At 45.1% G+C, this 17,214-nt stretch overlaps 1 protein-coding gene across 1 annotated transcript; it reads left to right on the top strand.

The window, feature by feature from the left end:
* Positions 1-8,262: 8,262 nt before the first annotated feature.
* LOC109736102 (uncharacterized) lies at positions 8,263-12,012 on the top strand. Its single transcript, XM_020295322.1, has 9 exons — positions 8,263-8,319; positions 8,404-8,749; positions 8,888-8,991; positions 9,077-9,297; positions 9,730-10,039; positions 10,109-10,207; positions 10,302-10,432; positions 11,843-11,855; positions 12,007-12,012. The coding sequence occupies exons 1-9, from the start codon at positions 8,263-8,265 to the stop codon at positions 12,010-12,012; spliced, it is 1,287 nt and encodes a 428-aa protein (XP_020150911.1).
* The last annotated feature ends 5,202 nt before the right edge of the window (positions 12,013-17,214 follow it).

Below are 17,214 nucleotides of genomic sequence, written 5' to 3' on the forward strand. Positions count from 1 at the left end.
TGATCGGACATGGCCTAGTTAACTCGGATCATGTTTCACTTAGATGACTAGAGGGATGTCTATCTGAGTGGGAGTTCATTGAATAATTTGATTATATGAACTTAATTATCATGAACTTAGTCTAAAATCTTTACAATATGTCTTGTAGATCAAATGGCCCACGTTGTCCTCAACTTCAACGCGTTCCTAGAGAAAACCAAGCTGAAAGATGATGGCAGCAACTATACGGACTGGGTCCGGAACCTGAGGATCATCCTCATAGCTGCCAAGAAAGATTATGTCCTAGAAGCACCGCTAGGTGAAGCACCAATCCCAGAGAACCAAGACGTTATGAACGCTTGGCAATCACGTGCTGATGATTACTCCCTCGTTCAGTGCGGCATGCTTTATAGCTTAGAACCGGGTCTCCAAAAGCGTTTTGAGAAACATGGAGCATATGAGATGTTCGAAGAGCTAAAAATGGTTTTCCAAGCTCATGCTCGGGTCGAGAGATATGAAGTCTCCGACAAGTTCTTCAGCTGTAAAATGGAGGAAAATAGTTCTGTTAGTGAGCACATCATCAGAATGTCTGGGTTGCACAACCGCTTGTCTCAGCTGGGAGTTAATCTCCCGGATGACGCGGTCATTGACAGAATCCTTTAGTCGCTTCCACCAAGCTACAAGAGCTTCGTGATGAACTTCAATATGCAGGGGATGGAAAAGACCATTCCTGAGGTATATTCAATGCTGAAATCAGCGGAGGTGGAGATCAGAAAAGAACATCAAGTGTTGATGGTGAATAAAACCACTAAGTTCAAGAAGGGCAAGGGTAAGAAGAACTTCAAGAAGGACGGCAAGGGAGTTGCCGCGCCCGGTAAGCCAGTTGCCGGGAAGAAGCCAAGGAACGGACCCAAGCCTGAGACTGAGTGCTTTTATTGCAAGGGAAGTGGTCACTGGAAGCGGAACTGCCCCAAATACTTAGCAGACAAGAAGGCCGACAACACCAAAGGTATATGTGATATACATGTAATTGATGTGTACCTTACCAGTACTCGTAGTAGCTCCTGGGTATTTGATACCGCTGCGGTTGCTCATATTTGTAACTCAAAACAGGAACTGCGGAATAAACGGAGACTGGCAAAGGACGAGGTGACGATGCGCGTCGGGAATGGTTCCAAGGTCGATGTGATCGCCGTCGGCACGCTACCTCTGCATCTACCTACGGGATTAGTTTTAAACCTCAATAATTGTTATTTAGTGCCAGCTTTGAGCATGAACATTGTATCTGGATCTCGTTTAATTCGAGATGGCTACTCATTTAAATCCGAGAATAATGGTTGTTCTATTTATATGAGAGATATGTTTTATGGTCATGCCCCGCTGGTCAATGGTTTATTCTTGATGAATCTCGAGCGTGATGTTACACATATTCATAGTGTGAATACCAAAAGATGTAAAGTTGATAACGATAGTCCCACATACTTGTGGCACTGCCGCCTTGGTCACATTGGTGTCAAGCGCATGAAGAAGCTCCATGCAGATGGACTTTTGGAGTCTCTTGATTACGAATCATTTGACACGTGCGAACCATGCCTCATGGGTAAGATGACCAAGACTCCGTTCTCCGGAACAATGGAGCGAGCAACCAACTTATTGGAAATCATACATACCGATGTGTGCGGTCCAATGAGTGTTGAGGCTCGCGGAGGATATCGTTATGTTCTCACTCTCACTGATGACTTAAGTAGATATGGGTATGTCTACCTAATGAAACACAAGTCTGAAACCTTTGAAAAGTTCAAGGAATTTTAGAGTGAGGTTGAGAATCAACGTGACAGGAAAATAAAGTTCTTACGATCAGATCGTGGTGGAGAATATTGAAGTCACGAATTTGGTACGCACTTAAGGAAATGTGGAATCGTTTCACAACTCACGCCGCCTGGAACACCTCAGCAAAACGGTGTGTCCGAACATCGTAATCGCACTCTATTGGATATGGTGCGATCTATGATGTCTCTTACCGATCTATCGCTCTCATTTTGGGGCTATGCTTTAGAGACTGCCGCATTCACTTTAAATAGGGCTCCGTCGAAATCCGTTGAGACGACACCGTATGAATTATGGTTTGGGAAGAAACCTAAGCTGTTGTTTCTAAAAGTTTGGGGATGCGATGCTTATGTCAAGAAACTTCAACCTGAAAAGCTTGAACCCAAGTCGGAAAAATGCGTCTTCATAGGATACCCCAAGGAAACTATTGGGTATACCTTCTACCTCAAATCCGAAGGCAAGATCTTCGTTGCCAAGAACGGGTCCTTTCTGGAGAAAGAGTTTCTCTCGAAAGAATTGAGTGGGAGGAAAGTGGAACTTGATGAGGTGATAGTCACCCCTTCCGAACCGGAAAGTAGCGCAGCGCGGGAAGATGTTCCTGTGGCGCCTACACCGACTGGGGAGGAAGTTAATGATGATGATCATGAAGCTTCGGATCAAGTTACTGCTGAACTTCGTAGGTCCACAAGGACACGTTCCGCACCAGAGTGGTACGGCAACCCTGTCCTGGAAATCATGTTGTTAGACAACGGTGAACCTTTGAACTATGAAGAAGCGATGGCGGGCCCGGATTTCGACAAATGGCTAGAAGCCATGAAATCCGAGATAGGATCCATGTATGAAAACGAAGTATGGACTTTGACTAACTTGCCCGATGATCGGCGAGCCATAGAAAATAAATGGATCTTTAAGAAGAAGACATACGCGGATGGTAATGTGACCATCTATAAGGCTCGACTTGTCGCTAAGGGTTATCGACAAGTTCAAGGGGTTGACTATGATGAGACTTTCTCACCCGTAGCGAAGCTGAAGTCCGTCCGAATCATGTTAGCAATTGTCGCATACTATGATTATGAGAAATGGCAGATGGACGTCAAAACGGCATTCCTTAAGGAAGAATTGTATATGATGCAGCCGGAAGGTTTTGTCGATCCTAAGAATGCTAACAAAGTATGCAAGCTCCAACGCTCAATCTATGGGCTGGTGCAAGCATCTCGGAGTTGGAACATTCGCTTTGATGAGATGATCAAAGCGTTTGAGTTTACACAGACTTATGGAGAAGCCTGTGTTTACAAGAAAGTGAGTGGGAGCTCTGTGGCATTTCTCGTATTATATGTGGATGACATACTATTGATGGGAAATGATATAGAATTCTTGGAAAGTATAAAGGCCTATTTGAATAAGTGTTTTTCAATGAAGGACCTTGGAGAAGCTGCTTATATATTAGGCATCAAGATCTATAGAGATAGATCAAGATGCCTCATTGGTCTTTCACAGAGTACGTACCTTGACAAGATATTGAAGAAGTTCAATATGGATCAGTCCAAGAAGGGGTTCTTGCCTGTATTGCAAGGTGTGCAATTGAGCACGGCTCAATGCCCGACCACGGCAGAAGATAGAGAAAAGATGAGTGTCATCCCCTATGCCTCGGCCATAGGGTCTATAATGTATGCCATGCTGTGTACCAGACCTGATGTAAACCTTGCCATAAGTTTGGTAGGAAGGTACCAAAGTAATCCCGGCATGGAACACTGGACAGCGGTCAAGAATATCCTGAAGTACCTGAATAGGACTAAGGATATGTTTCTCGTTTATGGAGGTGACGAAGAGCTCGTCGTAAAGGGTTACGTCGACGCTAGCTTCGACACAGATCTGGATGACTCGAAGTCACAAACCGGATACATGTATATTTTGAATGGAGGGGCAGTAAGCTGGTGCAGTTGCAAGCAAAGCGTCGTGGCGGGATCTACATGTGAAGCGGAGTACATGGCGGCCTCAGAGGCAGCATAGGAAGCAGTCTGGATAAAGGAGTTCATTACCGACCTAGGGGTGATTCCCAATGCGTCGGGCCCGATGACTCTCTTCTGTGACAACACTGGAGCTATTGCCCTTGCGAAGGAGCCCAGATTTCACAGGAAGACCAGGCATATCAAGCGTCGCTTCAACTCCATTCGTGAAAGTGTTCAAAATGGAGACATAGATATTTGTAAAGTACATACGGACCTGAATATAGCAGATCCGTTGACTAAACCTCTCCCTAGAGCAAAACATGATCAACACCAGGACGCAATGGGTGTTCGATTCATCACAATGTAACTAGATTATTGACTCTAGTGCAAGTGGGAGACTGTTGGAAATATGCCCTAGAGGCAATAATAAATGGTTATTATTATATTTCTTTGTTCATGATAATTGTCTATTGTTCATGCTATAATTGTGTTATCCGAAAATCGTAATACATGTGTGAATACATAGACCACAACGTGTCCCTAGTAAGCCTCTAGTTGACTAGCTCGTTGATCAACAGATAGTCATGGTTTTCTGACTATGGACATTGGATGTCATTGATAACGGGATCACATCATTAGGAGAATGATGTGATGGACAAGACCCAATCCTAAGCATAGCTCAAAGATCGTGTAGTTCGTTTGCTAGAGCTTTTCCAATGTCAAGTATCTTTTCCTTAGACCATGAGATCGTGCAACTCCCGGATACCGTAGGAGTGCTTTGGGTGTGCCAAACGTCACAACGTAACTGGGTGACTATAAAGGTACACTACGGGTATCTCTGAAAGTGTCTGTTGAGTGGGCACGGATCGAGACTGGGATTTGTCACTCCGTATGACGGAGAGGTATCTCTGGGCCCACTCGGTAATGCATCATCATAATGAGCTCAAGGTGACTAAGGAGTTAGCCACGGGATCATGCATTACGGTACGAGTAAAGAGACTTGCCGGTAACGAGATTGAACAAGGTATTGGGATACCGACGATCAAATCTCGGGCAAGTAACATACCGATTGACAAAGGGAATTGTATACGGGATTGATTGAATCCTCGACATCGTGGTTCATCCGATGAGATCATCGTGGAACATGTGGGAGCCAACATGGGTATCCAGATCCCGCTGTTGGTTATTGACCGGAGAGGCGTCTCGGTCATGTCTGCATGTCTCCCGAACCCGTAGGGTCTACACACTTAAGGTTCGGTGACGCTAGGGTTGTAGAGATATGAGTATGCGGAAACCCGAAAGTTGTTCGGAGTCCCGGATGAGATCCAGTTTTGGCCACCGGGAAAGTTTCGGGGGTTATCGGTATTGTACCGGGACCAACGGAAGGGTCCCGGGGGTCCACCGGGTGGGGCCACCTATCCCGGAGGGCCCCATGGGCTGAAGTGGGAAGGAAACCAGCCCTTAGTGGGCTGGGGCACCCCCCATGGGCCTCCCCCCTGCGCCTTGGGTTGGAAACCCTAGGGTGGGGGGCGCCCCACTTGACTTGGGGGGGGGGAGTTCCCCCCCTTGGCGGCCGCCCCCCCCCCCCATAGATGGGTTCTTGGCCGGCGCCCCCCTCCCAGGGGGCCTATATAAAGGGGGGGAGGGAGGGCAGCAAGACAACAGCCCTTGGCGCCTCCCTCCTCCCCTGCAACACCTCTCCCTCTCGCAGAAGCTTGGCGAAGCCCTGCCGAGATCCCGCTACATCCACCAGCACGCCGTCGTGCTGCTGGATCTTCATCAACCTCTCCTTCCCCCTTGCTGGATCAAGAAGGAGGAGACGTCGCTGTACCGTACGTGTGTTGAACGCGGAGGTGCCGTCCGTTCGGCACTCGGTCATCGGTGATTTGGATCACGGCGAGTACGACTCCATCAAACCCGTTCATTGGAACGCTTCCGCTCACGATCTACAAGGGTATGTAGATGCACTCCTTTCCCCTCGTTGCTAGTATACTCCATAGATGGATCTTGGTGATGCGTAGAAAATTTTAAAATTCTGCTACGATCCCCAACAACAGCGCCGTCAAGCTCGACCTGCTCCGGGCCAACGCCGCCGCGAAGAAGAGGAACACCGACTTGGCATTCTTGATGGGGGCGGACATGTCGACGATGGACGAGCAGGTCAAGGCGTGGTACCTAGCGGAGCGCGGCCTCATCCTGAACCAGATGTCATCGACGGCGCCGCCAACTCCCACGCCGACGCCAACGCCGCCGCCAAGCCCGAGCGATGGTGCCTCCACGACACCCAGCAACACAGAAGCCGCGCCGACGCCGCCCAGCCCGCGCACGCCGACTCCTCCGACGCCGGAGGAGGACACCGCCATTTGATGTGTTGCGTATGCGTCCTTTCTTTCTTTTTTGCACGCCGAACTTTTCATTTGATCGCCGAACTATGGCAAAGGTAATCGCCGAACTATGACACTGATGGCCGGACTTGTGGCATTTTTTGGGGCGGGAATGGACCAAGTTTGAATTTGCGACGCCTTGGGGACGGCACCTGGGGGTGTGGCTGGGACCTAGATCGCCCCAGGGCCTAAGAGAGCCGGCCTATGCGCTGGGGGGCCGAACGAGTGGAGATGCTCTTATTGGGGAAGGTAATGTTCAGCTTGTGGTTGTATGGTGCCTATACTGACATTTTCCGTCAAATATCATCTCAAGATGGAAATATCAAGTCCCTTCACTGCTTTCTTTGTTTTCTCACATGCTCATGCATCGACATTCATATAGAAGAAATATTGTTTATTTACATTTTATGTATGCAAACGTATAGTATTCTGAATTTGTTTGCTCAGATTGGGGACCTATCTGATCCTTAAGGGAAAAGTTGTTTGTAAACATATAGCTTGTATCTTTATGAAAATTTAAATTTCGTAATTGGTATTTACCCCAAAAGCTGGCCGTGTAGTTGATATGCTTTAGTCTTTCTGATTGTTATAGTTTTCTGTCACCCTTCAACTATTCAACCATCATCAAACAGATGCTTATATGTACCATTTGCTTGATGTTGTGGCATTCTGTTGCTAGTATTACTTTCTGATCTTCTCATGTTCCTTAGCGTGTTGCAACTGATGGGTATAGGTTATTCCAATTCCCTGAAGAAAATTATATTTCACCAGCACGCTAGCTTTATCCATCGAACGTTGTGTCTGGTTCTATTTTGTTGATCTGAATTCCCACTTGTAGTGGTCTGCACTTAATTAATCTGTGATGTTGCCTCTCTGATTCGACCAGAACTCCCCATGCTACCCGTGCGTTGTACATTGAGCACACTGCCACACCGTGAAAGGAGGGGCCAACTGGCAGACCACAGCGCCGTGCTGATGACAATCGTCAATAAATGAGCATGTCAGGCAACCATGTCGCTGCCGGGAGAATGACGCACCCAACAAGACTGAGCTTGACACACCCCAAGAGGCTAAATTTCGTGTTTTGACCCTTCTGACAAACAAAATCAAGATCTGACCCTGGTTTGATTTTTTTTCGGGATTTGACCCTTTTTCCTACCGCCAGGGGCTCGGGCGGTAAGGTTAGACAGCCTACCGCCAGGGTCCCTGGCGGTAGGGTACTTATCCACGTCAGCGCGCGGAGACGGCCGCCATCCCCCTCTGTCGCACCCTACCGCCAGAGCCCCTGGCGGTAGGGTCCAGGCAGTTATTTCCCCCGAAACCCTCGTGCCCCTGCCCATCTCCCCACCCCTCCCCCTCCCCCCGTCGGCAGTTCTTCTTTTTCTCCCCCAAGTCGCCCCTCTCTCCCTCTCTCATCTCCTCCACTCTCCCCTCGGATCTTCACCGTTTGTTGATCGTTTTTGCGGATCGAGATTGCCCCGAAGAGAGAAACGTAAGCTCCTCCAATCCCTCCAATTAGTTTTTGCAAACTTGCTTCCGATTCGACGCATTATTTGCTTGAAATCCCTCATGTTTTTGAACTTAGATTGGATTTTTTTCACCTAAGATTGATTGTAGTTGTAGTTTTTAGTTCTTTAGTATCTAGTGGTATTGGATATGAACTCTAATCAATAGTTCATATGTTAGTGTGAAGATGAACCCTGGTTCATAATTTTTTTGTTAAAAACATTATGATGTAATGTTGATATGAGGATGAACCCTATTTTGATGATGCATGTTGATATGATGATATGATCTAGTGTGAAGATGAACCCTAGTTTGATGATGCATGTTGATATGATGATATGAAGATGTTGTTTGGAAAATTTTATTTAAAAATTTGATGATATGATGTATGTTGGAGGATTTTTATTTTGATATGATGCATGTTGATATGATTTGATCCATCATGTGTAGTTGTTGTTGTTGGAGGAATATGCTTAAAATTTTATTTTGATATGATGCATGTTGATATGATTTGAGTTCATTTTTTGTTTATGTATGCTTTATGCTTATGGTGCTTTTGTTTATGAAATTTTATTAAGGCGGCCACCTCTTGCGGACAACATAGCCCACGATACTTCATGCTGGACTGGGCATTCGACAAGGGTCATCGTGCCCGGTTCATAGAGAACGGAGAGGTAAGTGATATGAATGAAATATTGATCAAAGTTTTCGGACTGATGAAAATAAGTTCCTAACTTTTGGCGTTCACTTTTTGACAGATGCTCCAGCCACTACGCATGAGGGGTCACGGGGTTCATGGGCATATGGACTACGACGATCGCTACGCGCCATTCTTCAAGAAAGCCCGTCTATTGGGTTTCGTGTTGCAGTTCAAGCGTCAGCCGCCGACGCTTGTCCACGCAGCTCTCACAGCTCTAATTGACCGGTGGCGACCGGAGACCCATTCTTTCCATCTGCCATGCGGGGTGATGACGGTGACCCTCGAGGACTGGGAGATGATTACTGCCATGCCGATCAAGGGTCATGCACTCACCGGTCGAGTGGAGAGGACCAACTGGCAGCAGAGGGTTACCACCCTCATCGGCGACTGCCCCGCTGCCAAGAGTAACCGTACATCTAGTGTGCCGTTGATCTGGCTCTCGGAGCACCGGAAGACATGCCCCGAAGGCGCAGATGAGGCGACTGTGGAGTTGTACGCGAGGGCCTATCTGTGATATATTCTCTCGGAGGTCGTGTTTCCAGACAGCTCCGGGAACTCTGCCAACTGGGCGTATCTGTTCTTCCTAGCGGACTGGGATGCAGGGTACAGTTGGGGGACCGCATGTCTCGCCTACCTATACCGTTCGGTAAGAGATGTCTAATTGCCTACCTACCTACGGAAGTGTGTCCATGACATTTTCTTATATCTGATCCTCATTTGATGTTTTGCAGCTTGACGACGCAACACAGAGGACGGGAGACAATTCCAATATGGGTGGCTTTGTCTGGGCCTTCTCCATTTGGATGTGGGAGCGGCTGCCGGTGGGGCGTCCGGAGAAGATGCCAAGACGCCCATGGGAAGACTATAGCGAAGACGGCGACGAGACTCGAAACCCCACTGTAGCTTACGAGTGGGACGTTGTCAAACTCTACACGGGCCTAAACAAGACTTCGTATAAGACCTACACCAACGAGTTGGACGCTTTGACGCATACGCAGGTATATGAACTCGCTCAACACCTTTCTTTTTTATTCCACTTTTGACCGAGAGTGGGAACTTACCAATGTATATGTAATAGGTAAACTGGTGGCCGTATCAACAAGACCGACAGTGGGACTTTGATCTGAACGTGATGTGCGATGCGGACCGTGGTCTCTGGCGGTGCATCGTGCGAGCATGATCTGCGTGTACGCCCTCGAGTGGCACTTGCCACACCGCGTGGCCACGCAGTTTGGGATTTATCAGCATACCCCACCGGGCCCCACCGATACCGGTGGCCACGCTCCACCTCTGAGCGCTTTGTTCTCCATCGCTTATCATGTTTCTTGTTGCTTATGATGATCTCATTGCGCTAATGATGATTCTTGTTGCTTATGCCTTGTAGGATGAGCCGGCAGAAGAATCAGTCGATCACAGACTGGGGAGAGCAGCATAAGACTCATGTGACGGAGTGGGACCGACAGAGGTATCGTAAAGACGTGGAGAGGAAAGTGACTGACTGGGATGCTTACCTGGGCCGACACATGAGGTGGTACGATGATGACCAGAAGCACCGTCTTCGTCTGAGGCCTCGGTGGACGACGGAAGACATCGCGGAGCTAGAGAGGGATGACCCCGAGGAAGAGGCCTACCAGACCGACATCAGAAACATGCATAGTGGATTTAGGGAGTTTGCACCCCTCATCAACAGAGTAGTAAGTTTGAACCGACTGTTGTATTTAAATTAGTTTATTCGTCATCGTGACTGACTTATGTCGTTGCAGTCTGGTGAGCTGAACAGATGCATCTTTGAAGCCTCAGATGCACTAGGTGATCTCCCCGGGAGCGTACAATCTGAGAACAAAGTGAGGGGGACGATGAAGGTACAATTTCAGCCTCCTCGGAACAGATGCATCTTGTTCACTTGCAATCAGTCGATCCGATACTTATTATTCCCGTGTTTCATTGTGAGTGCAGAAGTTCGTGAAGCGTTGTCGCAAGCTGGTAGGGCTGCTTGGGTCTGCTGGAGCTGGGTCAGTTGAAGCTTATCAGCCTGTAGCCACACAGGGTCTCATCGGCTCATCGAGCCATGCTCCCTCGTCGTCTAGGTTGGTTGGGGAGGAGGAGGAGGAGGAGGAAGAGGATGAGGAGGAGGAGGCCACACATGAAGAAGGGGAGGAGGAGGAGGATGAGAGCAACGGGGAGGAGGAGTACGATGAAGATTATGGACCTCCACCAACTCAAACATCTCAAGCATCTCAGCTGTCGAAGAGGAATCCGAAGAAGAAGGATTTGCTGAGTCCGGACCCTTTCCAGAGACTGGTTCCTCGACGGCCCAAGAAGAAGACCGAAGAGACTCGTTCAAAGAGTAACGAGGACCGTACCTCCAAGAGGGGAAGGAGCAACTGATTATGCTCTTCGATACTTGGCTCTTTTAGTTTGGTTGAACTTGTCTAGTGGTTGTGAAACTACGTGGAACTATGTGTTTGCTATTTGTGGATCTATGTGTTTGAAATGTTCTATGCACTTCAAGTTATCTTAATATGGATCTATGTGATGCCCAAGTTTAATTGTTTAAAATCTATGATATTGCTGTCATATTTGTGAAACTTGCTGTGATATTGCTGTCATATTGAATTTGAAAACAAGCAACCAAATGAACTAGAAAAAACAAAACAGAGGACCCTACCGCCAGACATCCTACTGCCAACCCCCATGGCGGTAGGGTGCACCTACCGCCAGGGCAGTTGCATATTTCGTTACAGAAACTTTACACTGCAAAACACAGGACCCTACCGCCAGGGGACCTGGCGGTAGGGTCAGACAGCCTACCGCCAGACCCCATGGCGGTAGGGTGAACCTACCGCCAGGGCACTTGCATATTTCGTTACAGAATGCATCTACGGCAAAACCCTGCCACACCTTACCGCCAGTGCCTTTGTCGGTAGGGTTAGACAGCCTACCACCAGGTTTCCTGGCGGTAAGGTACTTATCCACGTCAGCGCGCGGTGACGGCCGCCGTCCCCCTTCGTCACACCCTACCGCCAGGGACTCTGGCGGTAGGCTGTCTAACCCTACCGCCAGAGGCACTGGTGGTAGCAAAAGGGCCAAATCCCGAAAATATTTCAAACCGGGGTCAGATCTTGATTTTGTTTGTCGAAAGGGTCAAAACACGAAATTTTGCCACCCCAAGAGTGATTATGATGACGTGGGGGGCATACTTTTGTAGGTCTTAACCAAGAAAATAAAGTGAATTTTGATTTGCTAGGATAGCATGAGTTTGAGCTTCATGACAAACCTGGTGACGTTGGTGTTGAACTGAATTGTCGACTGTTCTCTATTTATTCTTACGTCTTCTTCGACTATTGTTATAAACTCAAAAGAGGTCTTTATTTCTTGAGTTGCTTTGAAAATCTGAGATCCCTTGCTGTTAATCTGCCCAGGGCTAAGCTACTTGGATCAGCTCATGCCATGTATTTATTATTCATTTAACATTTAAAAATGCATGGGTTTTACAGAAATAGTATTCAGGTATATCTTCCAAGAGAGTAGGGAAACCAGGCTAGCATTCCATTTTGGAAAATGAAATAAGCATTTAACTTGCCTTTTAAAGCATGTAATAATTGCATAGTTTAACATATCATGCACTATTAGCGCTCTCATAGTTTAATATATAATGCAGTATTAGCACTCTCAGTTTAATACTCGCCCCGTCCCACAATATAAGATGTTTTTGGCAAGCTATCTTAGCATGCAAAAATGTCTTATATTATAGGATGAAGGGAGTGATATACAACACTTCCTGCAGAAAAAAGAATAATATACAACATGCTTCACATATAACAATATAAATACTTGTCCAGCGAAGAAAATCCTTCAGAAAAATTGCTCTGTAAAGGCTTCTGACTAAGCAAGTACTAGTATACATCTGTTTTCTTCTCTCACCTACTAATGAAATCTTGATGTTTCCAACATATATGGAAAAAAAAATCATCTTGAATCGACAAAAATGTCTATTTGGTACTCTATATTTAGATGAATCTGCTCTGCCCCCAGAAGAATACCCTTTCCTGTGGCCGTTCTTCATCCGCAGTCTAAGAGAGTTCAATTGATCCCGATCGAAACTGCCTGGTAAATTTTATTTTATTTTGAAAAGGAGGATAACCCCCGGCGGCCCGGTCTCCGCATCAGAATGATGCATGCAGCTATAAACTGTCTGGTAATTGGTAACAAGATATTATTCTGCATGTCTATTTGTTTATTTAGTGATAGTTTTGAGAGTCGATGCTGGGGGGGGGGGGGGGGGGGGGGGGGGATGTTGGTCTGTGCATGCGTACAACTACAAAAGCATTTACAATTAGGTGAGTCCTGCCCTGTCCGTGGTAATTTTTTGCGGCTTAGAGACCTCAAAGGGGCCCAGGAAACATGATTGAGCAAGTCAAGGGCTTCTTGTATCCTGCTATTTCTCTTCTTGGTACAAGTTCAGCCTTTCATGATACCGCATAAGAAGCTTTTTCTCGGTAGCAAACAGAATACATGGTCGTGAGAATCAGTGGCATCACATAAACCGGGATCGAACACTGCTGTGGTATTTATATGAGAAAAGTACACGTTTCGTCCCTTAATTTTTGATGGAGTCTAGATTTGGTCACTCAACTCTAAAATCGGACAATTTACACCCTTAACTTCTAAAACCGGACAAGATTCATCCCTGGTCACGGTTTTGGTGCTGTCCCACCCTGGTTTTGACCGTGCCGACTCAAATTCGTGTACTTTTTTCAAGTCCATGTAATGTTTTCAAATTCTGGTACCTTTTCAAATGCGTGAACTTTTTAAATTTTGTGTACTTTTTTCAAATCCGTGTACTTTTTCCAAGTTCACGTACTTTTTTCAAATCTGCGTACTTTTTGAAAGTTGTTTTTTCAAATTCATGTAATTTTTAAAATTGTCATACTTTTTCATATTCACGTACATTTTTTGGAAAGAGTTCATGAATTTAAAAAATTTATGCGAACTTGAGAGAAGTACGCGGATTTGGTTATTTTTTACGCAAAAATATGTGGATTTTGAAAAATCATGTCAACTTAAGACAAATACGTGAATGTTGAACAAAGTTCCTGGATTGGAAAAGGAACACGGATTTGAAAAAAATACATGAACTTTAAAAAGTATCCGGATTTGAAACAAGCACGTGAATTTCAAAAACAGTTCATGGATTTGAAAAACATACTTGGATTTGATAAAATTACACAAACTTGGAAAAAATACACAGATTTGAAAAAAGTAGGCAAATTTAAAAACACATGAATTTGAAAAAAGTACGTAAATTTCAAAATAGTTCACTGATTTGAAAAAAATATGTTTCTTTTTGAAAAAAAAAGTGACCTTGAAAAAACTACGCGGATTTGAAAAGTGTGTGTGTGAATTTCAAAAAGTTCATGGATATAAAAAAATTCCGCGAATTTGAGTGAGCACCGGTCAAAACCGGGGTGACTCAGCACCAATACCGGTCAAAACCGAGACCAGGGACGAACCTTGTCCGGTTTCGGTAGTTGGGGGTGCAAGTTGTCCGGTTTTGAAGTTAAGGGACCAAATCTAGACTCTAACAAAAGTTGAAGGACGAAAAATATACTTTTCTCTATTTATATCGATAGTACAAAAAGTGACATATCCGAGATAACTGTATAGGCTGGTGTTGACCGAAAGCCTAACAGAACTATGGCACTCTGAGTTTCCTAAATACCGTGTCAGCTTTACTTCGTACAAGCCTTTTCAGAACTGAGCGCTTGATTTTTTTTGTCAAAAAAAAAGGAATGCCCCCGGTCTCTACATCTCTTGATGCACATAGCCATGTTATATTATTAATAAAGGTTCACGTTTCAAACAATGTCTCAAACAAAATGACAAGTCTCATAAAAAATGTTGCCACAACCAGCGAAAATAGGGTAAGATGACTAGACACCTATCTTATTGTTGGACCGCCATCCAAACTGGTTGTAAGTATCCCGTGTAACCATCTCCCATCGATTACACCCAATATCCATAAGCTCTCTGTGGTCCGCATGGCTGAGTAACGACCATGTACGGTTCTAGAACTGAGCGCTTTATATCCGAGATTTATTTACTGCTGATACTATAATGATCGATGCTTCTTGGTGCATAGATCAAGTTATGTATGATTTACTATCATGGGTCTTCCATTTCAATATAGCCTTTTCATTCAAAATTAGCTCTAGTTGAGGAATTTGCTCTGTGCTTGTTGGATTGCCATTCTGACCGCATGTAATGCAAACATACTGCTGTAAGCTATAAACTTTGTCCATCTTTGTTTACTTCATGATTTTTCTGACCGCATGTAATGCAAACATACTGTTGTAAGCTGCAAACTTAGTCCATCATTGTTCACGTCATGATTTTTCCTGTTCTTTCACTGGGTTGCCCTCCTTCTCTTTATGTACCTATCTGTCAAATGTTGATATATTACTATCTATTCATGCCTCTCAGAAATTTTTACTGAATGTACTCATTTTTTACGAATTGGTGGTACTAACTTCAACCACTTCTTGCCAGCCGAAGAAGAAGCATCTTGTGTCCTCTATTTACGAATCGGTGGTACTGTATTTCCAGAAGACATTCTTTATTTGCAACTTCGTCTTTCAAGTTGGAAAGGCAACGAATTTCAAGTATAAAGAAGCTGTTCCAGGTTAGTTTTCCCCTGGTTTGTATCAGAGCTGACCAATGGTAATAGGAAAAATGAAACATTGGTGTGTTTTAATTCATTCTCAATCTTGTTTCCCCTTGCGCTCTGAGGGAAATAAAGGGGAAATCATTGATTCATTTGGAGCAGTTTTCTAACAGACTCATTGACATGAGAGATTGGACGTGATGCGCCAGTCACTCGTACTACAACGGACAAAGGTCACCGGCAAACGACCATTGTTTCTAGAAGACATGGATCTCTGGGTTGGAACACGGGGCATCTAGTCCGCTGAGCCAGGGTGCCATAGCTAGTACTATTTTCTCCTTTGAGGTGTTATCGAAGATCATATCCACACTTCTCTGGTGGGGGAGTCTTGTTTTGTTTTAGAGGTTGTTCGTCTCCGTCGTATGAAATGCAAGTGCCATGTAAATGCTTTACTTTATCGCTATGCGTTAGCAATAGTTGTAGAAGCAATAGCAAGGTGTCGAGCCGGTGACGATGGAGATCATGACGATGCTTTGGAGATGGAGATCAAAAGCACAAGATGATGATGGGCATATCATGTCACATATTTTGATTGCATGTGATGTTTAACCTTTATGCATCTTATTTTGCTTAGAACGACGGTAGCATTATAAGATGATCCCTTCACTAAATTTCAAGATCAAAGTGTTCTCCCCGAGTATGCATCATTGCCAAAGTTCTTCGTTTTGAAGCACCTCGTGATGATTGGGTGTGATAGACTCTACGTTCACATACAACAGGTGTAAGACAGTTTTGCACATGCAGAATACTTGGGTTAAACTTGACGAACCTAGCATGTACAGACATGGTCTCGGAACACAAAAGACCGAAAGGTCGAACATGATTCATATATATTAGATATGATCAACATAGAGATGTTCACCATTGATGACTACCCCATCTCATGTGATGATCGGACATGGGTTAGTTGATTTGGATCATGTATCACTTAGATAACTTGAGGGATGTTTATTTAAGTGGGAGTTCATTAATAATTTGATTAATTGAACTTAATTTACCATTAACTTAGTCTTAATAGTTTTGCATATCTATGTTGTAGATCAATGACCCGTGCTACCGTTCCCCTAAATTTTAATGCATTCCTAGAGAAAGCTAAGTTGAAAGATGATGGTAGCAACTACACGGACTGGGTCCGTAACTTGATGATTATCCTCATTGCTGTACAGAAAAATTATGTCCTAGATGCACTGCTAGGTGACAAGCCCGCTCCCACAAATCTAGACGTTGTGAACGCCTGGCAAATGCGGTCTGATGACTACTCAATAGTTTAGTGTGCCATGCTTTACAGCCTAGAACCGGGACTTCAAAGACGTTTTGGAACGTCATGGAGCATATGAGATGTTCCAAGAGTTGATGTTAATATTTCAAGCAAATGCCCGGGTTGAGAGATATGAAGTCTCCAACAAGTTCTATAGCTGCAAGATGGAGGAGAACAATTCTGTCAGTGAACACATACTCAAAATGTCTGGGTATCACAACCACTTGATTTAGCTGGGAGTTGATCTTCCAGTTGATAGTGTTATTGACAGAGTTCTTCAATCACTACCACCAAGCTACAAAGGCTTCGTGATGAACTATAATATGCAAGGGATGAATAAAATGATTCCTGAGCTCTTCCCAATGCTTAAGGCCGCGGAGGTAGAAATCAAGAAGGAGCATCAAGTGTTGATGGTTAACAAGACCACTAGTTTCAAGAAAAAGGGCAAGGGAAAGAAAGGGAATTTCAAGAAGAATGGAAAGAAAGTTGCCACTCCTAGAAAGAAACCCAAAGCTGGACCCAAGCCTGAAACTGAGTGCTTCTACTGCAAAGGAAATGGTCACTGGAAGCGGAACTGCCCCAAATACTTGGCGGATAAGAAGGATGGCAACGTGAACAAAGGTATATGTGATATACATGTTATTGATGTGTACCTTACTAATGCTCGTAGTAGCTCCTAGGTATTTGATACTGGTTCGGTTGCTCATATTTGTAACTCGAAACAGGAGCTATGGAATAAACGAAGATTGGCTAAGGAGGAGGTGACGATGCGCGTTGGGAATGGTTCCAAGGTCGATGTGATCGCCGCCGGCATGCTACCTCTACATCTACCTTCGGGATTAGTTTTAGACCTCAATAATTGTTATTTGGTGCCCGCGTTGAGCATG

This window comes from Aegilops tauschii, chromosome 3 (genome assembly GCF_002575655.3).
Source record: "Aegilops tauschii subsp. strangulata cultivar AL8/78 chromosome 3, Aet v6.0, whole genome shotgun sequence".
Classification (NCBI taxonomy): domain Eukaryota; kingdom Viridiplantae; phylum Streptophyta; class Magnoliopsida; order Poales; family Poaceae; genus Aegilops; species Aegilops tauschii.

Excerpts from the sequence above, each read along its gene's own strand:
- LOC109736102 (XM_020295322.1), top strand. The coding sequence starts at position 8,263 with ATGCTGGACTGGGCATTCGACAAGGGTCATCGTGCCCGGTTCATAGAG. Across the intron at positions 8,320-8,403 it reads GGTTCATAGAGAACGGAGAG|ATGCTCCAGCCACTACGCAT; the intron begins GTAAGTGATATG and ends ACTTTTTGACAG. Across the intron at positions 10,208-10,301 it reads AAGTGAGGGGGACGATGAAG|AAGTTCGTGAAGCGTTGTCG; the intron begins GTACAATTTCAG and ends TTGTGAGTGCAG.